At 67.1% G+C, this 21746-nt stretch overlaps 4 protein-coding genes across 7 annotated transcripts in view; 3 read left to right on the plus strand and 1 right to left on the minus strand.

The window, feature by feature from the left end:
• GPAA1 (glycosylphosphatidylinositol anchor attachment 1) overlaps nucleotides 1-21746 on the plus strand; it is a 139664-nt gene that overhangs the window by 116171 nt on the left and 1747 nt on the right. For both annotated transcript variants that reach the window (XM_059672534.1, XM_059672535.1), the window contains exons 2-8: nucleotides 20045-20203; nucleotides 20321-20500; nucleotides 20573-20684; nucleotides 20809-20956; nucleotides 21035-21136; nucleotides 21224-21420; nucleotides 21497-21690. In XM_059672534.1, the coding sequence (XP_059528517.1) occupies nucleotides 20130-20203; nucleotides 20321-20500; nucleotides 20573-20684; nucleotides 20809-20956; nucleotides 21035-21136; nucleotides 21224-21420; nucleotides 21497-21690 (1007 nt within the window). In that variant the 5' untranslated portion in view covers nucleotides 20045-20129. The remainder of the gene's footprint in view (nucleotides 1-20044; nucleotides 20204-20320; nucleotides 20501-20572; nucleotides 20685-20808; nucleotides 20957-21034; nucleotides 21137-21223; nucleotides 21421-21496; nucleotides 21691-21746) is intronic.
• Nucleotides 884-3627, plus strand: LOC132219841 (sphingomyelin phosphodiesterase 5-like). 3 transcript variants are annotated; one of them, XM_059672530.1, is made up of 7 exons: nucleotides 884-1975; nucleotides 2068-2140; nucleotides 2353-2493; nucleotides 2575-2664; nucleotides 2751-2814; nucleotides 2901-3036; nucleotides 3110-3627. In XM_059672530.1, exons 1-7 carry the CDS (start codon nucleotides 1142-1144, stop codon nucleotides 3254-3256), a joined length of 1485 nt encoding a protein of 494 aa, XP_059528513.1. In that variant the 5' UTR covers nucleotides 884-1141; the 3' UTR covers nucleotides 3257-3627. The 3 variants fall into 3 exon arrangements, with proteins under 3 accessions (XP_059528513.1, XP_059528515.1, XP_059528514.1); XM_059672532.1 differs by lacking the exon at nucleotides 2901-3036; XM_059672531.1 differs by lacking the exon at nucleotides 2068-2140 and having other exon boundaries at nucleotides 2379-2493.
• OPLAH (5-oxoprolinase, ATP-hydrolysing) lies at nucleotides 3274-13792 on the minus strand. The gene is made up of 27 exons (XM_059672528.1): nucleotides 13688-13792; nucleotides 13007-13230; nucleotides 12743-12934; nucleotides 12230-12329; nucleotides 11556-11679; nucleotides 11036-11231; nucleotides 10790-10955; nucleotides 10544-10682; nucleotides 10399-10466; nucleotides 10040-10305; nucleotides 9795-9907; nucleotides 9539-9709; nucleotides 9200-9337; nucleotides 8971-9109; nucleotides 8747-8859; nucleotides 8387-8538; nucleotides 7735-7895; nucleotides 7547-7648; nucleotides 7277-7451; nucleotides 5348-5532; nucleotides 5081-5227; nucleotides 4851-4985; nucleotides 4516-4665; nucleotides 4227-4384; nucleotides 3920-4080; nucleotides 3709-3806; nucleotides 3274-3465 (listed from the first exon to the last, which is right to left on the minus strand). Exons 2-27 carry the CDS (start codon nucleotides 13175-13177, stop codon nucleotides 3319-3321), a joined length of 3867 nt encoding a protein of 1288 aa, XP_059528511.1. The 5' UTR covers nucleotides 13178-13230; nucleotides 13688-13792; the 3' UTR covers nucleotides 3274-3318.
• Nucleotides 17088-19139, plus strand: EXOSC4 (exosome component 4). The gene is made up of 3 exons (XM_059672536.1): nucleotides 17088-17406; nucleotides 18428-18634; nucleotides 18738-19139. Exons 1-3 carry the CDS (start codon nucleotides 17236-17238, stop codon nucleotides 19095-19097), a joined length of 738 nt encoding a protein of 245 aa, XP_059528519.1. The 5' UTR covers nucleotides 17088-17235; the 3' UTR covers nucleotides 19098-19139.

The following is a 21746-nucleotide window of genomic DNA, read 5'->3' on the forward strand; positions in this document are numbered from 1 at the left end:
CGGCCCCAGGCGTGGCTCAGGGGTTGAGTGTCCACCTATGAGCCAGGAGGTCTGGTTCAGTTCGTCAGGGCACAGGCGGGGGTTGCAGGCTCCATCCCCAGTAGGGGGCGTGTGAGAGGCAGCCGATCTATGACTCTCCCATCATTGGTGTTTCTATGTCTGTCTCTCCCTTCCTCTCTGAAATCAATAAAAATATTTTTTAAAAAAACATGGTTTTAAAAAAAGAACCTGCTGTAGGGACTGGTTCACAGCTCCAGTTAGAAAGGGGGGGCCCAGCAACGCGAGCGGGAGTCGGAGGCCGCTCCCTGGCCACCACCTGAGCCGGTGGGAGCAGACTCAGCAGGTAACGGAGACGGGCCCTCGTGCCAGGAGGGGGCGGGGGAAGTGGCCGCGCAGGGTGGAACCAACGGCCCCTTCCCCCCAGTTGGGAAGCTCCGTGGGGTAGGGTCACAGAGCCGTCCTACTGTGCGCCCGGCCTCGGGGGGCTCCGCGGAGCGCGGCTTGGGCGGCTGGTTAGGCCGCTCAGAGCCTGGAGACCGTTCCTTCACTGGGGACCCCTCTTTTGACTCAAGGGCTGGACACCGAGCCCCTGGGGAGACGGCGGGGGTGGAGTGGGGCACATCCCAATGTCTGGCAGCAGGAACACCCGGGCAATTCCACGCGGACGTGCAGGAGGCGGGAGGGAGCGGGACGCAGCGCCCACCGCAGGCCCCTCGCTAGCGCTGCGCCCGCGCCAAGGATCACCCTCCGCCGGGTGCGGGCTGCACCTCGGCCCGCGTTCCCTCTTCCGAGTCTAGGAGTTCCCCATGCGGCCTTCGGGGGGGCGGGGAGGGGCGGGGCGAGGAGGACCGGGGCGGGACTGCGAGGCCAGTGTCCCTTTCGCTTTCCCTTTTGTTCTCTTCAACCGCCAACGAGATTTCTCGCGGGAGAGAGGGCGGTTTCCAGGACGCAAATCTCCGCCCGTGCGCGCGTCCCCAGGCTCTCGGGCACCTTCCCGGGTCCGCGCACAGGTTGCGCCACCTGGCCTTGACCCTGGCCTCGGCCCCTGCGGCCCCGCACCAGTTCCGGCGGACGCACCTGCAGGTCAACTCGCAGATGAGTCGCTGAGGCGCCCGCGGCCGGCCGAGAAGCCCCGCGCGCCATGCACTCTCAGCCGGACTGGCCCCCGGTGCCCGGCGCCCTCAGGCCCTCGCCCTTCCCGCACCCTGTGCTGCACGCCCTCCACGGCCTGGCCCGCGCGCTGCTCTTCCCCGCCTACTGGGCCCTGGACCAGCTGCTGGGATGCTGGGCTCCGCGGGTGCGCCCCACCTGCCTGGACGGGCTGCGCCTGGCCGTGTGGGCCGGGGCGGCGGTCCTGCTGCTGGTGGTGCTCGGCCTGCCCCTGGCGCTGCCGGGCCTGCTGCTCTGGTTGCCGCTGCAGGCCTGGCGCCGCCCCTTCTGCTACCAACCCCCTCCGCCAGGCTGGGCGCCCCCCGCGCCCTGGCGCCCCCCGGCGGAGCCCGCGCGCTGCTTCGGCTTTCTCAGCGCCAACCTGTGCCTGCTCCCCGACGGGCTGGCGCGCTTCAGTAACTTGCAGCACACCCAGCGGCGAGCGGACGTCGCGGGCGCCTTGCTGCTCGCCGGCCTGCGCTCCTCGCCCTCGCGCTACGGGGCCATGGGCTGCAGCCCGCCCGAGCCGGGGGCGCCCTGCGGGGTGCTGACGGCTGCCCTGCCGGAGGGCCTGGACTTCGTGTGCCTGCAGGAGGTGTTCGACCTGCGCGCGGCGCGCCCCCTGGTGAGCCGCCTGGCACCCAACCTGGGCCCAGTGCTGCATGACGTGGGTACGTTCGGCCTGCAGCCTGGGCCGCACCTCAAAGTGCTGGGCAGCGGGCTGCTGCTGGCCTCGCGCTACCCGCTGCTGCGCGCCGCCTTCCGGGCCTTCCCCCAGGCTCGCCGCGAGGACGCGCTGGCCTCCAAGGGCCTTCTTTCTGCACAGGTACCCGCCCACCCGCGGCTGCGCTCTGGGAGGCCGGGGAGGGGGTGGGGTCCCACGGGAGAGGGTTGCTGGGGTTGTCCGTGGTGTTGCAGGCGCAGGTGGGCATCCTGAACGGGCGCCGAATCGTGGGCTTCCTGCACTGCACGCACTTGCATGCCCCGAGTGGTGAGCCCGGGGGGGCGGGATTGTGGGCGCGTGGGCAGACGGACCCCCCCCTCTCCCGCCGTTTGTTCGCTGCCCGACACCGCGAATCCCTGGAGCGCCTGGGGGGCTCACAGGGGATGGGCAGGGTGGGTGGTGGGGAGGTTCGGTTGTGAGTTCCGGATTCTAAAGGGCACCCTGAACTGAGCCTCCCCCCCCCCCGCCCCCACCTGCAGGGGACGGACATTTGCGCTGTCAACAGCTGACGCAGCTGTTGAACTGGGCCGAGCAGTTTGAGGCCGAGAGCCGCCCCAGCGACGAAACCGTGGCCTTCAGCGTGCTCCTGGGGGACCTGAACTTTGACAACTGCTGCCGAAGTGAGGGGCGCCCGCGGAGGGGCGGGGCGGGGCGGGGCAGGGTCGTGGCCCCGCCCACCTAGCGCGGGCCATTCTCCGCAGGTGACTCGCGGGAACAGGAGCACCCCCTCTTCAGCCGCTTCCGGGACCCCTGCCGGCTGGACACCCGCCGGGAGCAGCCGTGGGCCCTGGGTATGGCGCTCCGGCGGGGGACAGGCCCCGGGAGGAGGGCTCGCTGACCCGCGCTCCGCTGACCCAGCCTCCCCCGCCGCCCCCAGGAACGATGTTGCGCACATCCAGGCTCCGCCACTCCGTGGCCTGCTCCCCGGAGATGCTGCGGAGGTGAGTGGCGACTTGGGGGCGAGGCACCGTCCGAACAGCCCCGAACGGAGGGGCGCCCTGGCCTTGATGACACCGCCCCTCTTCAGGGCCCTGGAGCAGGAGGAAGGTCGCCACCGCTACCTGGCAGGCCCTCCTCACGGCGGCCCCCGGGCGAAGCCCTGGCGGGGCCGGCGCCTGGATTACATCACCTACCGGGGAGTGCCCGGCGGCCCGCTGAGCCCAGTAAGTGCCCAAGCTCAGGACGCCGGGCCGGCTGGCGCTGGGGCGACCCCTCAACCTGACTCCCGCCCCCCAGGAAGCAGAACAGGTGACATTCAGCACCGCCCTGGCAGGGCTCACTGACCACCTGGCCGTGGGACTTCGGCTCCGAGTTTCGATGCACGCAGGCACCGGCGACAGCCGCGACGCCCGGGGGAAAGACGGGCGCGGAGGCAAAGCGTGAGCCGGGCGGGCCGCAGCGGCGGGAGCAGGAAGACTGAGTGGCTCTTTATTGCGGGGCCTCCCTCACACAGCCTCCTGGGCCCTGCGGTACTCGTAGACGCTGCCGCGCGTGGAGAAGGAGGGGGGCTGCGGGGGCGACCCGGGCGGTGGGACGGGGTCCTCGGGGTCCCCGTAGCCCCCGCCACCTGGCGTGTGGAGGCAGAACACGTCCTGTGGAGCAGAGGAACGGCTCAGCGCAGGCGTGGCCCCCAGCTCCCCGCCCCCCTGCGGTCCCATCCCCACAGCAGCCCACGCACATCCCAGCCCAAGCCATGGAGCCGGGTTTGCGGCCTCCTTTTCTCCAGAAGCCGAATTAAACTGGGTCGCTAGTTACTTTTGCAACTCTGTGCCCCTTCTGTGGGACGATCGCCGATGGGGAGACGGAGACGGGACGGGGCAGGAGACAGAACTTACCCCGGGGTACACGGATACCGACGTCTTCCCGCCCAGATTCACCGTCCTGCCGTCCTTGCGGATCAGCAGATTTAGGCCGCGGGCACCGGGCTCACCCCCTGCAGGGAGAGGCGAGGCTTGGGGTGGCCCAGGAGGCCAGGAAGGGAGGAGGGCTGGGTAAGGAGACCGGGCGCGGGGGAGAAACCGACTGGGGCGGGTGCGGGGCGCTCACCGTGGAGGCCGTAGGGCCGGAAGGCGCGGCGCTCCGTCAGTACGGACAGCAGCGCCTCCTCCCGGAACAGCAGCTCGCGGACCACACCATCGCCGCCCCGGAAGCGGCCGCGGCCCCCGGACCCCAGCCTCAGCTCAAAGCGGCGCAGGATGACCGGATACCTGCGCGGGCCGGCGGCTCAGCGAGGTGGTCCTGGCCCCGCCCCCGCCCCGCCCGCCAACGCAGGACTGGCTCCTCGCCTCCGCCCTCTCTCCGCCCGCCAATCCGGGCCCGGCTCCCACGCCCAGCTCCCCGCCCCGCCCCGCACCTGCTCTCGAGGATCTCGGGGTCCGTGATGCGCGTGTTGGTCATGTGGCTGTGCACGCCGCTGCGCCCGTGCCAGCCGGGGCCCGCGCCCGCGCCGCCCGCCACCGTCTCGTAGTAGCCCATGTGCGCGTTTCCCAAGGTCACGTTGTTCATGCAACCCTGGCGGGGACGAGCGGTCGCTGAGGCTGGGGAAGCGTCCGTGTCCGCTCCCCGCGCGCCCAGCCCGAGGCCCGCCCCTGCCTCCCTCCCCCACCCGCCGCCCCAGCAAACCCGCCGGCGCCCACCCGCACCTGGGAGGCGGCGCAGGCCCCAAAGGCCCCCAGGATGACGTCCACCACGCGCTGCGACGTGAGCACGTTGCCGCCCACCACGGCCGCCTCCGGGGAAGGGTCCAGGATGGAGCCTTTGGGAATCACGACGCGCACCGGTACCAGGCAGCCCTGTGCAGGGCGGGGCCAGCTCTCAGGGTCAATGGGGAGATCTATGTCCCTGCCACCACCCGCAGCACCTCGAGGATCCTCAGCCTGTTTTTGGGCTGTTGGGCTGGCTTTGCCCCGCGCTTGCTCAGGGTGACCTGGGCTTAGGGCCGACCCGCTGACCTCACACGCGGGACGCGCCTGCACACCTGGTTGAGCGGAATGTCGCGGCCCACCAGACAGCGCAGGCAGTAGATGAGGGCAGACAGCGTGATGGCCCGCGGTGCGTTGAGGTTGCCAAACACTTCAGGCCCCGTGCCGCTGAAGTCAAACACCGCGCTGCCCTGCCCACCGGAGGGGAGCGGGGAGAGGCCTTCAGCGATAAGGGGGCCATGCCACCGACGCCCCGCCCCCGGGTCCCGGTTCCGGGAGCCCGCACCTGACTCAGGTTGATATGCACGCGGAGTCTGATGGGGGAGCCATCGTCCATGTGGTCCTCCGCAGACACCTCCAGAGGCAGGCCCCGGGCCTGCCGGGAGGACCCAAAGGCACGAAGCATGTCCCGCACGGCCAGCTCCGCGTTGGCCTGGCAGGGAGAATGTTGAGAGGCAGCCGTGCCACCTCCCGGGTGGGGCAAGCACCCCCCCCCCCCTCAGCTGCCTTGGGCTGGCACAGAGCTGCCCCCCTGCTCGGGCCCCAGACCCACCTGAATGTGGCCCATGTAGGCCTGCACCACATCCAGGCCGTACTGCCCGATGAGCTCCCCCACCAGCTGGATGCCCTTCTGGTTGGCTGCCACCTGGGCCCGGAGATCTGACAGGTTGTCGTGCAGGTTCCGAGTCCCGCTGCAGCCGGGAATCTTGCCTGGGGCCTGCAGGGCCTCGGTGACCGCTGCGTGGACGGAGTCACCCCTGAGCCAGCCTCCAAGCCCGGGGGCTGCCTGGTGCCCGGCTCTCCACCTGCTGCACCCCAGCTGGGCTCTGTGGGCCCCATGTTGGCCCTTCACTGGCTCCCCACAGCCCTGCTGACTCCTCCAGCGCCCTGAAAACCCACTCCTTCCTCCATCCCTGGAGCCTTCTCCTTCCCACACCTCAGCCCCCACAAGCCCCGGAGGCTGGGGCAGGCAGGTGCGGGGGCGGGGGCTGTCAGGGCATAACTGTCCCTCAGCAAAGTGTCCTCTCTCCTTCGCTTCCTCCTGTCCTGCCTCCTCACCTCCTGGGCCCACTCTCTTCAAGCTTTCTCTGGTCCCACCTCTCCTTTCCCAGGGGGAAAAACCTCTTCCCTTGACCCTCCCCCACTCACACGGCCCTCATCCCTGTAGCCCCCACTTGCCCCCAAGCCAGTTACTTTGAAAAGAGCATCAATGTGGCCATCTGTGCAGCAACCCCCCCCCCCGCCCCCCGCAACTGGATGAAGACTCCAGCCCCCAGTAAACAGTGCAGGTCCTGCCCCAGGGGCCCCTCTCCACACCAGGAAAGACCCCCTAGAGTCTAGGTTGAGTCCTCTCTGAGGACCCGGCTGCTGGGTCCTCTGCCACCTTCCTGCACATGTCCCTCCCATGATCCCTGCCCCCTCCCCTCTATCCCCGTTGACCAAGGGAGCAGCCAAACCTAGGCCCCTCGCTTCGGCTCTGCTACCCCACCCTCCATCCTGCCTTGTCACTTCCTCTCACGCTGGGATGCGCCCTGGGCTCTCAGACCCCCACAGCCTCAACCCTGCTCTGTATTTTCTTTTCTGATATATTTTTATTGATTTCAGAGAGGAAGGGAGAGGGAGAGAAACATTAATGATGCGAGAGAATCACTGATTGGCTGCTTCCTGCATGCTCTCTACTGGGGATCGAGTCCACAATCCAGGCATGTGCCCTTGCTCAGGAATGGAACCCTGACCTCCAATTGAACTGTGACCTCCTGGTTCATAGGTTGATTCTCACCCACTGAGCCACGCCAGCCGGGCACCTGCTCTGTATTTTTGCTGCTCCTCCCTCCTGGGCCCCACTGCCCCTCGGTCCCACCATCCCCGCAGCAGCTCTTACCCACTCAGAGCCAGAGCTCCACCCTCCAGCTGTGCAGCAGACTCCATTGTCCCCCCACCTCCAAATCCCATCACATACCAACCCCGACCTCCAACAGTTGTCCCCACTCTACTCTCGCTGCCCAGGTAAGGCTCAGCACCCCCAGGGTAACTGCAGCTGCCCCATCCCACCCCCTTGGCCCCCCCTCCACTCTGCATGTGGGCAAGGGGCACAGGCAAACCAGCGTGCACCTGGCTGGGCCTTTCACAGCCGCCGCGGCCCTACCACCCGATGACTTAGACCTGCGCCTTCTAAGAGCCTACAGACCCCAGACGCGGTGCCAACCCAGGGCAGATGGCAAACACCTGGACACAGGCTCCTTGCCCTCCTGCCCTGGTCCCTGCAGTATCTCAGCCAACTCCCGGCCTCTAAGACCACCAAGGCCTTCCTTCCCGGGCCCAGGCAGAGCTCAGCTCCGCGCCTCTGGTCAAGTCGCCACCTGCTCCCCCAGCCTCAAGGCAGGTCTGGGCCCCTGGGCTGCGCCTCGTACCTGCCCCGGCCTGGCTGGAGGCAGCAGCCCACTGAATCCCCAACGCCAGCCCCAGGCCCACTTCCACTCACCCTCCTCCTGGAACACGCCTCCCTGGACAAGTTTAAAGGACAGAAAGACAGCGCCCTCCTGCTGCAGGGCGGTGGAGTGAGGGGGCATGGAGCCTGGGGTGATGCCCCCAATGTCGGCGTGGTGCCCGCGGCTGGCCACGTAGAACACAGGTCGAGTCTGACCCGGCCAGAACACCTAGGAGTAGAGAGGGGCAGTCAGCTGTCTGGCCTCCCTGCCCCCTCTGGCACGCTCCTCCCCGCTCCCCCCGGTCCCCAGGGAGAGGCCCTCACCGGGGTGATGACCGTCAGGTCTGGCAGGTGGCTGCCCCCGGCGCTGGGATGGTTGCTCAGCAGCACGTCTCCAGGATGCAGGTCAGCCCCCAGGTGCTGGATCTGAAGCCAGGACACAGGTTGGGGGTCGAGAAGGGGCGGGGCTGGGTGGGGCAGATGAGAAGGGCAGGAAGAGGGACCTGGCCAACCTGGAACTGCACAGTCTCCTGCATGGCGCCCAGGTGCACAGGGATGTGGGGAGCGTTGGAGACCAGCCCCCCGTCGGGCCCGAAGAGGGCGCAGGAGAAGTCCAGGCGCTCCTTGATGTTGGTGGAGATGGCCGTGCGCTGCAGGATGCGGCCCATCTGCTCTGGAGGAACAAGTGACGGTGCTGCTGGCCCCACCTCACCCACAGCTCCGCCCCCGGTAGGAGCGGCAGGACCCATGGCCCTGAGCCAGGCCCCAAAGGCGGAGGCGGCCCACCTGGATGCCAGGTCTCGCCCTCCCCCACCGCGGCCTGGAGCCCCAGCAAGAACCTGGGGTCCCACATCCGTCCCTGCCCTGCCAGGCAAGTCCTGGGGCCCCTGGCCTGGCCCTGCTCAGGTCGGTTCACTGCCAGAGCCTGCTTCCTGCCCACACCCAGAGGCTGCTGTCGGAGGGAAGCACGCTCTGCCCACGGCCGGCGGGTGCAGGGAGGCGGTGCCAGCCCAGAGCCAGGGCCACGCTGCTCGGCCGGTCACAGCCACGATCCTGCTTCTGCCCCTTCCCCTGCAACACTTTCTGCACCGCCCGTGCCTGGTTGGCAGACCCCCCACCGGACCCCCCGGGAGGGCCGGGAGGACAGTGGCACGGCGCACTCACCCGCGATGCTCATGAAGCGGTGGGAGAAGATTGACAGGTGGATGGGGTCGAGCTGGGCGCCCACCGTGCCGGGGGTCTCAGCCCCCACCGAGATGCGGATGTCCCCGGTCTCGGTCACCTCTGCCTGGCAGCCCGGTTCCACCAGGATGGTGCTGGGGGCAGGGGCACAGGGCGGCTGGAGGGGCCAAGCCAGACCCCACTCCCAACCAGGAACCTCACTTCCCCAGGTGGGGGTCCCACCTAATGGGACCCTAGAGTCCAGATTCCTGCAGCCTCAGGCCAGAGAACCCCCTGCCAGGCCCCCAGAGCTGTGGCCCCGACCTGCACCCCCAGGACCTGACCTGGCCGGCCTCAGCCCACCTGTTGCTGTCGATGATCAGGCAGGGTCCCTGGAGCTTGTGCCCGTAGCCCAGCTCTCCCAGCAGGAACACGGGGGTCTCCTGGTAGCCCCCCTCAAAGTAGCACTGGGTCATCTGAGGAGGTGGGGGGGTGAAGGAGGCCCAGCACCCAGGTCCCCGCCTCCCCATCCCCACCTGCCCGTGTCCCCGAGGGCACAGGTGGGTGTGCGTGGCAGGGCCACTGACCTTGTCTACCCGAGGGGGCCCCATCTGGGCTTTGGCGACGTCTTCCAGGCGAAGGCCACTGCAGCCAGTGCCCCTCACCCGCACATCGTCCACCACCACCGACCGCTCAGGGATGACGAAGCCAAACTCCCTCATGTACCTGCGCCCACCGGCCCGAGGGAGCGGTCAGGGCCAGGCGGCCCGGCCAGCAGGCGACCCACCAGGGCTCCCAGGCCTCGAGCTGGCGTACCTCTCCACGAACGCTGCCCCGAAGTCGCCAGCGCGGGGAGAGCGGGCAGTGGCCGGGTGCTGGTGGGCGGACACCATCAGGGCGCAGTCCGTGCCCTGGTAGCGCAGGTGCAGGAAGCCCTCGGTGTGGATCTGGGACCTGCGGGGTGCACAGGCGGGATCCTCACACGGGCACCCCACGAGGACGCCCGTCCCACCTCCTCCAGCCTCAGGGTCCATTCCTCCCTGAGCACTGCCCGGAGGGGGCCTGGCACCATCGGGGAAGTCAGGTGCAGAACCAGCCTAGAGGGCACCTGGGATGCTGCAAGCCCTGGGCCCAGCCCAGCCCCCAGGACCCCACCTGGGGAAGCCCTGGGCCCGCAGGGCGTCCACGCACTGCTCCTCCAACCGGCTCAGCCTCTGGTCCAGCTGCATGAAGGTCTCAGGCACGTAGGGCAGGGAGCAGGGCTCCTGGGCCTCGTGCACCACGTCGGCCAGCGCCAGCCCCAGTGCCGACAGCAGCCCGCTGTGCCTAGGGAGACGGAGCCACAGGGCGGTGAGGGGAGCCTCCCCTGGCCGTCCCCCATCCTGGGCCCAGGCCCCAGGCCCAGACTCACCTGTGAACGTACACAGTGTCCATGCCCAGGGCCCGGGCGATGGCACAGGCATGCTGCCCGCCAGCTCCTCCAAAGCAGGCCAGCACGTGTGCCGAGGGGTCGTGACCTCGTGCCTAGGGAGCCAGAGGAGGGTCAGGGGCTTAACCTACCCTGTTCAGCTCCTGACCCCTCACCCCCAGGGGGTTGCCTGAGTGGGAGGGGCCGGGGGCGGGGCTGGGGGGCAAGAGCAGAGGCAGGTGGCGTACCTGCGTGAGGGCACGGATGGGCCGGCACATGGCCTCATTGGCCACACGCACGAACCCCATAGCCACCTCCTCTAGGCTCAGTGGGGAGGCGGGGCAAGGCCCGTTGGTCAGGAAGCTGTTGATATCCGCGGCCACAGCCTCCAGGGCCTTTCGGGAGGCCTCCGGAGACAGAGGCTGGTCCTCTCCCGGCCCAAAGATGCAGGGAAAGGAGGCAGGCAGCAGGCGGCCCAGAACCAGATTAGCATCCGTCACGGTCACGGGGCCCCCTGGGAGGTGGGCACAGTGTGGGGTTGGGGGCTGAAGAGGTGGGTGGGCCTGGGCAGCAGGGGAGGGTCCTGCAGGGGGACCCCAGATCTTACCTTTACGGTAGCAGGCGGGGCCAGGGTGGGCTCCTGCAGACTCCGGCCCCACCACAAACAGGCCGGACCTTGGGGGAGGGACAACTGGAATTGGAGGCGGGTTGGGAGGCAGGGCAGGGGGTCCTGGCCCAGGTGGGGAGCTGACCTGAAGAAGAGGCGGGAGCCCCCACCAGCTGCGACGGTGTTGATGTCCAACTGGGGGGCCTGGAGGGTGACGCCCGCCGTGCTGGCCTCAAAGACGTGCTCGAACTCCCCCGCGTAGCGGCTCACGTCGGTGGATGTGCCTGGTGGGGGATCTGGTGGTGAGTGTCACCCCGCAGACCTGGATGCCTACATTGCCCACCGGCTGCGGAACCTCCCCTGGAAGGCTCGTACCCCTCGGCCCTCCTACCTCCCATGTCAAAGCCAATGACAGGCTGGCCACCCTCGGCCTGGTAGGCAGTGGCAGAGTAGCCAACCACACCCCCAGCGGGGCCGGACAACACCGCGCGGGAACCACTGAAGGCGTCCACCGGCGCCAGGCCGCCATCGGAGCGCATGAACAGCACCTGCACGTCCTGCGGGCGGGCGAGCAGGCGGTGAGGGGCTGGGCGGGCACCGGGGAGGGGGGGCTGGAGCGGGCAGGCGGGGGCCTCACCTTGAGCTGGCCCTGGAAGCCCCGGCAGAAGCCCTGCACGTAGCGCTGGATGGCAGGGGTGAGGTAGGCGTCGGCACAGGCCGTGTGCCCCCTCGGCACGATGCGCACCATCGGCATGGCCTCCGAGGACAGCGACACGTGCGTGAACCCCATCTCCCGGGCCAGCGCGCCCACCTGCTGCTCGTGCTGGGCCCACCTGCGACGAGGACCTGCAGCGCTGCCCTTCCCACCCTCGCCCCACCGCCCAACCACTGCCCCCCACTCGGTCCTGGCCTTCTGCTCAGGAGGCTTTCGCCCCCCCACCCCAGGGGGGGCAGAGCTGGGAGGGGCATCCAGGTCTGGGAGGGGCTCTGGGAGGAGGCAGCCCGAGGCAGGGCCCGGGCTGGGCAGGTTGGGGCTCCAGGCCTAATGCCCCCCCACTCCCCCAACGCCTTGGTTGGGGCCGAAACCCAGGGCCTGGAGCAGGCCTTTCAGAGGGGGAGGTGCCGCCGGGAGCCCAGGACCCGGCACGCGCACTCACGTGTAGGAGTGCATGAGGACCACGGCCAGGCTGCGGATGCCACGGGCCAGGAGCCCCTCCAGCTTCCCGCGCAGGGCCCCCAGGTCCACGGGCCGCTGCACCTCCAGCAGGTCCCCCGTGCAGCCTGCAAGGAGGCCACCACTGCCCATCAGAGGCCCCGGGATCCTGCCGCGGAGGCACACACCTGTCTACTTTTCAGACCTCCCCCGAGGATATTTTTCCATTGATTGTTAGGGAGAGTGGAAGAGAGGGAAAGAGAGAAAAACATCCCTGTGAGAGAAACACATCGATTGGTTGTCTCCTGCACGCGCCTTCGACCAGGGCCCAGGCCAGGGAGGAGCCTGCAACCGAGGTACACGCCCTTGACAGGAATCCAACCTGAGACCCTTGGGTCTGCAGGCCGATGCTCTATCCACTGAGCCAAACCGGCTAGGGCTGGAGGCATACACCTTTTTAAAAAATATATATTTTTTGTTGATTTCAGAGAGGAAGGGAGAGAGAGAAACATCAATAATGAGAGAAATCATGGATCGGCTGCCTCCTGCACGCCCCACACTGGGGATCGAGCCTGCAATCTGGGCAAGTGCCCTTGACCGGAATCGAACCCGGGACCCTTCAGTCCGCAGGCCGACCCTCTGTCCACTGAGCCACACCGGCCAGGGCGAGGCACACACCTTTGACAGGCGTCCCGGAGCCTGGCTCCCCACGATACAGCACCACTCGTTCGTCCACCTCCAGCACCTCTTCGTACAGCATCTCGGGCATGGGCACGGCCTGGGGGCGGCAGAGGCTTAGCGGGGGCCCCGGCCTGAGGGTGCTCGCTGGGGTCCTGCATCGGTGGGCCGGTGGGCCGTGCAGGCAAGGAAATGTGTCCCAACAGGCCGTGGGCAGGCCCCGGAGACAGTCAGAAGGGGCGGCCCCAGCACGGCCCACCCAGGAGGCAGCTCCCTGCCCGCCCCTCCCCACCCTCCCGCAGCTCCCTCCCCCAGCAGGGGAACAGGCCGGCGTGGGCGACCTCACACCTGGGCCCAGCGTGACGGGAACAGCACATGTGGCTGTTCTGGGTGCTGGGAGCACGCGGAGCCGCCTCGCTGCCTATCAGCGGGTGGCCTGGGGCTGGCACTGCCCCTTGCACGGACTGCCCACCCCACGAGGACCCAGCCGCCTGCTGGCCTGGGGGAGCTCACCAGGTCGAAGAGGTCCTCCCGGGCCTGGGTGCCCACGTGCAGCAGGTCTCGGAAGCCGCGGGTCACCAGCAGCGCCACCCGCTCCCCCTGCCGCTCCAACAGCGCGTTGGTGGCCACCGTGGTGCCCATGCGGATGCTGGCGATGCGACTGGTGTCCAGAGGCCGGTCCCTCGGCAACAGCACGCCCCCCTCCTGGGGACCACGGTGGGGTCAGGCCTCTGGCCCTGGGCCGCTCCCCGCCCCGCCCCTCTGCCCCCCCTCCACCTGCTCCAGGATGCGGCGGATGCCCTCCGTGGGGGCGTCCACGTAGTTGGCAGGGTCCTCTGAGAGCAGCTTCAGGACCCGCACATGCCCCCCCGGGCACTGGGCAAAGACGTCCGTGAAGGTGCCTCCGCGGTCGATGGCAAAATGGAAGCGCCCCTCGGGGCTGCCCATGACGACGGGGCTGGAGTCCAGCAGGAACTCCTCAGGCTGCAGTCCTGGGAACACTGGACAGAGGCCAGGGGTCAGCGGGGAGGGCTCACCCGGGGAGGCGGGTAGAGATGTCTCACCCACAGGCGGCAGAGCTGGGAGGGGCATCCAGGTCTGGGAGGAGGCGGAGCTGCAGGACCAGGCTCAGAGGCAGCCTGCGGCAGGGCCAGGGCCAGGGCCAGGCCTGATGCCCCCCCTCACGGCCCTGGTGGGGCGAGGCCCTGGGCCTGCAGCGGGCCTGTCAGGGGGGAGCCCTGGCCCTGGGGTCCCGTCTCTTTGGCACCAGGAGGCAGGGAGGGGAGCTCCCTTCCCAGTGCTGCGACCTTCGAGCCCAGGCCTGTGGGACACGGACCGGACCGGACCGGGAGCAGGTGGAGCCTGCGCAGCCACGGGGCGGGGGAGAGCGGCCGGGGCGGGGAGGAGCTGAGCGCGCGCGGTGAGGGTGGACCGGCGGGTCCGGGTGCGGGGACCCACCTGGCCGGGTGGCTGCGCGTCTCTCGCCGTCTGTCCCGGCTGCACGCACCGCCCACACCCGCACCAACGCTCGGCCCGGAAGCGCCCCGCCCCCGCCCCCGCCCCCGCCCCCCGCCCGACCAGTCCCGGTGCGCCGGGCTCTCCGGGTTGCGTCAGGCGCTGCCTGCCCGGATTTGTCTTTGCCCTGGGCCGGCAGCCACCCGGACGGCGGGCGGGCGGGCGGGGGCCTTTCCAGCCGGCGCGTCCCCTCCCCCGCCGCCTGGCTGCAGGCACCTTGGCCGCCAAGCCTTGCGCCTCCCGCGCACCCACTCGTGTCTCCCGGTTGGGGGCAAAAATAGAATATTGGGGACTAGCTATGGTTACGGGAAATACTAGCCATGGCCAGTTAGCCGTGCTTGCCTAGTTCTGGTTACAGAAAGGACAGGCTAGCCTGGCCGGGGGTTGTGCAACCGGACCTGGGAGTCGGCCTCGGAGCCCGCGTCCATCCTCATTCAAGAACTGCCTGCTGTCGGGGAAAGCTTACCCACTGGCCGCCCCTCCCGCCCCTGCCCCAGCCCCTGGCCTGCTCCCCACGCCTGTCATTCCTGCCCCCTGTCATCTTCTCCGTCCACCCCTTAGGGTGCAGAGCAGGTGTCTGTGCACGGCCTGCTGCGCCGGCAGGACTGGACTCAATGCCGTCGGCCTCTGCTCCGTTGGCTGCAGCAGCGACAGGCAGCCAGGCCCTGGTTATTCGGTTCACATCCCCTTGGCTCCGCGGCGCCCGAGGCCTCCAGAGTGTGGTGAGGCCTGGGGCCACCTCCCACCTGCCAGGTCCAAGGCAGCTGCCCACTTGCAGCGTCTGGCCAAGACCCAGGAGCCACCTGGAGTCCCGCTTTCTTTCCGTTTTCTTTCTTTTTTTAAAAATATATATTTTATTTCAGAGAGGAAGGGAGAGGGAGAGATGAGAATCACTGATGGGCTGCCTCCTGCACGCCCCCTACCGGGGATTGAGCCCCAAACCTGGAATCCAACTGTGACCTCCTGGTTCATAGGTCAACGCTCAACCACTGAGCCACGCAGGCGGGCGGTTTCCCTCCTTTTAACTGTCTGGGCAGAAGCCGAATAGGTGAGGCCTGGCGGCCCCTGGTACAGCCCCCGTGCCCGGTGCCGCTCACCTCTTTCGGCATCCTTGAACTTGAGGGTCCTGCGCCGGGGCAGCCGGGGGCTGGAGGCCACCTCCGCCAGGAGCGCCGAGCTGTAGAAGCCCAGGCTGCTGCCGCGGTTCCTCAGCACCAGCTTCAGCTCCTGGTTCTCCTGGATCAGCTGCACCAGCCGCCGCAGCTCCTCGTTCTCCTGGGCCAGCCGCTGGATCTCCTGGCGCAGACCCTCGTAGCTGCTGAGGAGGGACATGCCCGGCATTGTGGGGGGCCTGGGGGCAGCAGCTACCAGCGGCGGCGGGCTAGCCGGGGACGGAGACCCTGCCATTGTGAGGTCAGCACCCCCCTGCCCCCCCGGCTCCGGGCATTCCGGAGCTCCAGGGCCAGGCCCAGCGAGTCCAACCACCTGGAGCAGGCACACGGGCCACGGCCACACGACCAGTGGGGTCCCGCCCAGGCCTTGGGGTCCCTTAGGAAGATCCCTCCTGGAGGACAGAAGCTTCTTCTTTAACGGATTTTTATTGATCTCAGAGGAAGGGAGAGGGAGAGGGAGAGACAGAAGCATCAATTGATAGAATCATTGATCTCGGTTGCCTCCTGCACGCCCCTTACTGGGGATGGAGCCTGCAACCCGGGCATGTGCCCTTGACCGGAATCGAACCCAGGACCCTTCAGTCCGCAGGCCAACGCTCTATCCACTGAGCCACACCAGCGGGGTGACAAAAGCTTCTTCGTCCCAGCCCAGCACCGTGTTGCAAGGAGAGGGGTAGAGAGCCAGTCATCCCCACCTGCTCACCTGGCCACTCACTGGCCACCATGTCCAGGTCCCCACCCACCTGTGTCAGGTGGTGGGGGTGTTACAGGGGTGCAGGGAGTGGCATTGTCACAGAGGGCAGGCACCCTGTAAGAGGCCCCACATGCAGGCCCTACAAGAGATCTGAGGACTGCAGGTTCTCGGGGTCAGGGGAGGCACCCCAGGCCAACAATTGGGTTTACATAATAAAACATATAGGACTCTCTCTCTTTTTTTTTTAATATATATTTTATTGATTTTTTACAGAGGAAGGGAGAGGGATAGAGGGTTAGAAACATCAATGAGAGAGAAACATCGATCAGCTGCCTCCACACCCCCCACTGGGGATTGAGCCTGCAACCAAGATACATGCCCTTGACCAGAATCGAACCTGGGACCTTTTAGTCCCTAGGCCAGTGATGGTGAACCTTTTGAGCTCGGCGTGTCAGCATTTTGAAAAACCCTAACTTAACTCTGGTGCTGTGTCACATATAGAAATTTTTTGATCTTTGCAACCATAGTAAAACAAAGATTTATATATATTTTTTTATAAATATATTTTATTGATTTTTTACAGAGAGGAAGGGAGAGAGATAGAGAGTTAGAAACATCAATGAGAGAGAAACATTGATCAGCTGCCTCCTGCACATCTCCCACTGGGGATGTGCCTGCAACCAAGGCACATGCCCTCGACCGGAATCGAACCTGGGACCTTTCAGTCCGCAGGCCGACGCTCTATCCACTGAGCCAAACCAGTTTCGGCAGATTTATATTTTTGATATTTATTTTATATATTTAAATGCCATTTAACAAAGAAAAATCAACCAAAAAAATGAGTTTGCATGTCACCTCTGACACGCGTGTCATAGGCTCGTCATCACTGGAGTAGACACATGATTTTGTATTATGCATACACATGGTCACATTTTTATTTTTTAATAAATTTTTATTGACCTCAGAGAGGAAGGGAGAAGGAGAGAGCGATAGAAACATCAATGATGAGAGAGCATCATTGATTGGCTGCCTCCTTCACGCCCCCTACTGGGGATCAAGCCCGCAACCCAGGCTTGTACCGCTGACAGGAATCGAACCTGGGACCCTTCAGTCCGCAGGCCGAGGCTCTATCCACTGAACCACACCAGCCAGGACCCATGTGTCTATTTTCAAGTGAACAAATGCAAACACTAAACAGTAAGAGAAAGTGTGTTTTCTTGGACAAATAGATGCATTTGCGCTTGCGAGCCTCCGAGGGGACTCCCGGATCCAAAGACGAACGAAGGCGAGCCCTGCGCGGGCGACCAGGCCGGAGTGGGAACCGGGAATTCTGCCCCCGCGGACCTCCAGCTCGGCTGCTGACCTCGGGCTCAGCCCGGCGTCCTGGGCGGGCACTGCCCAAGTTCCCCGGGACCGGAAGTGAGGAACGTGGCGCCGCGGGGAATTGTAGTTCTCTGAGACCGGAAGTGGGGATCAGGTTTCCCGGAACCGTGGTTCTCTAGGGCAGGAAGTGGAGAGCCGGACCGCCGGAAACCGTAGACCTCGCCAGGTCTGGAATCGGGGCGTCTCTGCCGCTGGGAACCGTAGTTCTCCGGGAGGCGGGGCCGGCGTGGCGGCCGGGCGGCATGGCGGGGTTAGAGCTCCTGTCGGACCAGGGCTACCGCGTGGACGGCCGGCGCGCCGGGGAGCTGCGCAAGATCCAGGCGCGGATGGGCGTGTTCTCGCAGGCCGACGGCTCGGCCTACATCGAGCAGGGCAACACTAAGGCGCTGGCCGTGGTCTACGGGCCGCACGAGGCGAGTGGGCGGCGTGGGCCGGGCGACCTGCGGGGGGGGGGGGGGGGCGGCCACCGAAAAGAAGCCCCGTTTACGCGGCACGGCTTGGTGCCCGCGGCTCACCCGAGTGGCAGCCAGAGCCCTGTGATGCGCGAGGGCCTGCCTCCATCGGCCGCTGCCCCCCTGCGCGCTCTCCTCGAGTCCTCCCCTCGCTACCGACTTCAGCGGCTGCACCGCCCCTCCCCGGACGCCCTCACTCACCTGCCAAGTCCTGTCCCCTACAATCGCGCGGCTGCACGCACGCGCCCTGCCTTTCTGCACCTGTCACCTCAGACACCAATTTCATTCCTTTTTCTCACTCTGTCTCTCCACTAACATAAGCTCCGTAAGCACAGGGACTTGAAATAACACCCCCCCCCCCACACACACACACAACCCCGGTTTCCTTGCGGGTCTTCAGCGCTGCTAACCGCCTGCCAGCCCAGGCACCTAAGAAATGTCTGCTCAACGCACGCGTCTAGGAGCCCCGCTCTCCGGGGGCGGGAACTTGGAGGGGAAAGGCCGGAGGGAGTGGAGACCAGCGGGGCGTCTTTGCAGAGCAGAAAGGCTGCTGGTCGGGGAGAAGGAGAACAATTCCAAATGAGATTGAGGGGTCTCTCGGGAGGCACGACCTGGGGGCTTTGCAGACCAGGGAAAAGATTTCGGATTTTGCCTGATGGGGAGCCTTTGGGAGCGTGTGGCTGTACAGAGGAGACGGAATCGGACTTGGCATTTGTCAACAGACTGGCTCTGGCTACAAGTGAAAAATGGGTTGGGAGGGGATGAGGCGAGGACGGGAACAGGGAGGCTTGTTAAGACCCAGAGGGAGGGGATGGTGGCTTAGAGATGGTTCGCGAGTCCTCTGTTTTTGAGGTCAAGTGGTTGCGCTTGTTGGGACGTTGGAGGGAGATGCGGGGGAGGCGGAGGTTTGGGACCTGAGCTGGAGGAAGGCGTAGCGTGAGCTGGGAGGCGCGGGCCTGGCTCATGTGTCCTTTCCCTTCAGATCCGGGGCTCCCGGTCCCGAGCCCTCCCAGACAGGGCCCTGGTCAACTGTCAGTACAGCTCTGCCACCTTCAGCACCGGCGAGCGCAAGCGGCGGCCGCATGGGGACCGGAAGTCCTGCGAGATGGGTCTGCAGTTGCGCCAGACCTTCGAGGCAGCTATCCTTACGCAGCTGCACCCACGCTCCCAGATTGACATCTATGTGCAGGTGAGCAGGCAGCCGCCCTCGACCCGGGGAGAGGAGGGAGATGGAGGGCGTGAGGGTGGGCAGCCTCATGGACTTAAGCCGCTGTGGATGGGGCTCCCCGCAGGTGCTGCAGGCAGACGGTGGGACCTACGCCGCTTGTGTGAATGCAGCCACGCTGGCCGTGCTGGATGCGGGGATACCAATGCGGGACTTTGTGTGTGCCTGCTCAGCAGGCTTTGTGGACGGCACAGCCCTGGCGGACCTCAGCCACGTAGAGGAAGCAGCTGGCGGCCCCCAGCTGGCCCTGGCCCTGCTGCCAGCCTCGGGCCAGATCGCACTGCTTGAGATGGATGCCAGGCTGCATGAGGACCACCTGGAGCGGGTGCTGGAGGCCGCTGCCCGGGCTGCCCGAGATGTGCACACCCTGTTGGACCGAGTGGTCCGGCAGCATGTACGCGAGGCCTCTATCTTGTTGGGGGACTGAGCGTCCTGCCACCTGTGCCCAGAATAAAATCCACACACCATACTCTGATCCCCACGGGAGTTCATTCTGAGCGCGTGGCCTGTGCCGGCTCGTGGAGGTGACTAGGGGCCTCCCCCCACGTGAACTACGTCTCTCTCGCAGCCTCAGACTTCAGATCCTGAAGAAGGTGGGGGGAGCGTGTCCCTGGGTGGAGAGGGCAGCTAATGCCCAGAAGGGTTCAAGGCAGCCAGGGAGCCATTAGACCGTGGAGTCTCTTCCTCAGCCCAGCCGTGCAGGGCCCCGGCACACGGGCGGAGGGAGACTCTGCTGGCTGTGGGTGCCCACCATGGGGATGTGGGGCGTGTCCCCCGTCCCAGGGACTATGCCGGCACTAAATGGCCTCTTCCCCCTAAGAACTCTCTGGGGTCTGTCCTGCTGACCTTGGGCTCCAAAAGTACAGCAGACAAATGTTCTCACCTGGAGTGGTCTCAGCTGACCGCCCTCAGTGGGACACACACTACCCCTCCCTCCACCTCCTGCTCTCAGCCCTGCCTGAGCCCCGGCCACGAGCCCTGCAGGCCACACCCGGAGGCTGCTTCTCCCCTAAAATCCCAGGCACCTCCCGACCTGGAGGCCCCCAGCTCCCTGAAGCCCGTCTTGGCTCGGAGTGCCATCAGCCCCTTCCTGTGGCCTCCTGACCCCATGACCTCCGTGCTGGGCTCACGGGTGATTCCATTGGGCACCCACCGCCATGTCTGCGGGCCGACAGCACAGGAACGAGTCCGCCCAAGCCTCGGCCTCCGTCCCCAGAAGCCCCCTTCGTCCCACCCGCCCCGCCGGCGTCAGACCTGGCACCCCCATAGCAGCCGCGGGCACCCGCGCTCCACGGGCGCCCCGCCCCTCTGCCCCGGCGGGTGGGCGGGCACTGCGCCTGCGCGGCTGCGCGAGGGCCGCCGGCACCGGAACCGGGCGCCCGGCGTGTGGTGCGGGAAGGGGCACCCGGCGGGCGGCGGTAGCTGCGGCGGGAACGCGGCCCGAGCCGCCCCGCCCGCCATGGGCCTCCTGTCGGACCCGGTGCGCCGGCGCGCGCTCGTCCGCCTGGTTCTGCGCCTCAACGCGCCGCTCTGGTGAGGGTCCCGCCTCCCGCCCCGAGCGCGGTGCGGGGATCCGCCTCCCGGCCCCGGAGGCGGGTCGGCCGGCTCCCAGGACCCCCTGACCCCGGCCCCCGGCCCCTCTCCCCGCAGCGTGCTGAGCTACGCGGCGGGCATCGCCTGGTTCCTCGCGCTGGCCTTCCCGCCGCTGACCCAGCGCACCTACATGTCGGAGAACGCCATGGGCTCCACGATGGTGGAGGAGCAGTTTGCGGGGGGAGACCGCGCCCGCGCCTGGGCCCGCGAGTTTGGGGCCCACCGCCGGAAGCTGGGGTGAGCGGCGGGGCCCCGGAGGGGACGCACGGTCGTCCGGGCCGGGCCTACCCAGAGGCTGTCTGTGCGCAGGGCGCTGCCGGCGGCCTGGCTGGAGCGGACGATGCGGTCCGTGGGGCTGGAGGTCTACACGCAGAGCTTCTCCCGGAAGCTGCCCTTCCCGGATGAGACCCACGAGCGCTATGTATTTGGGGGTCGGGGTGCCCGGGACCCAAGAGCGCCTTGGGGGTGGCTCGGGGCCAGGGAGACCCCTGGTGCGGGCTCTACGGCGCCCGGGGCGCTGAGCTGCTCCACCGATACCCCCGCAGATGGTGTCGGGCACCAACGTGTATGGCATCCTGCGGGCCCCGCGCGCCGCCAGCACCGAGTCTCTGGTGCTCACCGTGCCCTGTGGCCCCGACTCTACCAACAGCCAGGCGGTGGGGCTGCTGTTGGCACTGGCTGCCCACTTCCGGGGTGAGTCTTGGGCTCCTCCTGGCCAGGCAGGGCTCGGCCACTGCCTCGGGGGCTGCTGACCCTGCGTCCGGCCCGCAGGGCAGATCTACTGGGCCAAAGACATCATCTTCCTGGTGACGGAACACGACCTTCTGGGCACCGAGGCTTGGCTGGAAGCCTACCACGACGTCAACGTCACTGGTGGGTGCGCTCGCTGCCCTGCCCCTCGCTCCGTTCCGGCCCTGCCCGCACCAGCCCCCCGGGCAACTCACTCACCTGCTCCCACAGGCATGCAGTCCTCCCCGCTGCAGGGCCGCGCCGGGGCCATCCAGGCAGCCGTGGCCCTGGAGCTGAGCAGCGATGTGGTCACCAGCCTGGACGTGGCCGTGGAGGGGCTCAATGGGCAGCTGCCCAACCTTGACCTGCTCAACCTCTTCCAGACCTTCTGCCAGAAAGGGGGGCTGCTGTGCACACTGCAGGGCAAGGTAGGGCCACCTGCCTGGGGAGGCGGGGCGGTGGCGGGGAGGGGTGGTGTCTGACCTCCTCTCCAAACCCTCAAAGCTGCAGCCCCAGGACTGGGCATCAGATGGGCCACTGCAGGGTCTGCAGACGCTGCTGCTCATGGTTCTGCGACAGGCCTCCGGCCGCCCCCACGGGCCCCACGGCCTCTTCCTGCGCTACCGTGTGGAGGCTCTGACCCTCCGTGGCATCAACAGTTTCCGCCAGTATAAGTACGACCTGGTGGCCGTGGGCAAGTGAGTGCCTCCGGTTCTCCCATTCCCTGCTCGGGGGTGGGAGTGGCTGGCCCGGG

Source organism: Myotis daubentonii, chromosome 17 (genome assembly GCF_963259705.1).
Source record: "Myotis daubentonii chromosome 17, mMyoDau2.1, whole genome shotgun sequence".
Classification (NCBI taxonomy): Eukaryota; Metazoa; Chordata; class Mammalia; order Chiroptera; family Vespertilionidae; genus Myotis; species Myotis daubentonii.

What these genes read in the sequence shown, in the direction of transcription:
- LOC132219841 (XM_059672530.1), top strand. Translation starts at nt 1,142, where the DNA reads ATGCACTCTCAGCCGGACTGGCCCCCGGTGCCCGGCGCCCTCAGGCCC. An exon ending in GGAGCAGCCGTGGGCCCTGG is followed by an intron (nt 2,665 to 2,750) that starts GTATGGCGCTCC and finishes CGCCGCCCCCAG; the next exon opens with GAACGATGTTGCGCACATCC. An exon ending in CCGGCGGCCCGCTGAGCCCA is followed by an intron (nt 3,037 to 3,109) that starts GTAAGTGCCCAA and finishes CCCGCCCCCCAG; the next exon opens with GAAGCAGAACAGGTGACATT.
- OPLAH (XM_059672528.1), bottom strand. Translation starts at nt 13,177, where the DNA reads ATGGGCAGCCCCGAGGGGCGCTTCCATTTTGCCATCGACCGCGGAGGC. An exon ending in GCTTCCAGGGCCAGCTCAAG is followed by an intron (nt 10,956 to 11,035) that starts GTGAGGCCCCCG and finishes GCCCGCCCGCAG; the next exon opens with GACGTGCAGGTGCTGTTCAT. An exon ending in CTGATCATCGACAGCAACAG is followed by an intron (nt 8,539 to 8,746) that starts GTGGGCTGAGGC and finishes CCCTGCCCCCAG; the next exon opens with CACCATCCTGGTGGAACCGG.
- EXOSC4 (XM_059672536.1), top strand. Translation starts at nt 17,236, where the DNA reads ATGGCGGGGTTAGAGCTCCTGTCGGACCAGGGCTACCGCGTGGACGGC. An exon ending in TGGTCTACGGGCCGCACGAG is followed by an intron (nt 17,407 to 18,427) that starts GCGAGTGGGCGG and finishes CTTTCCCTTCAG; the next exon opens with ATCCGGGGCTCCCGGTCCCG. An exon ending in AGATTGACATCTATGTGCAG is followed by an intron (nt 18,635 to 18,737) that starts GTGAGCAGGCAG and finishes GGCTCCCCGCAG; the next exon opens with GTGCTGCAGGCAGACGGTGG.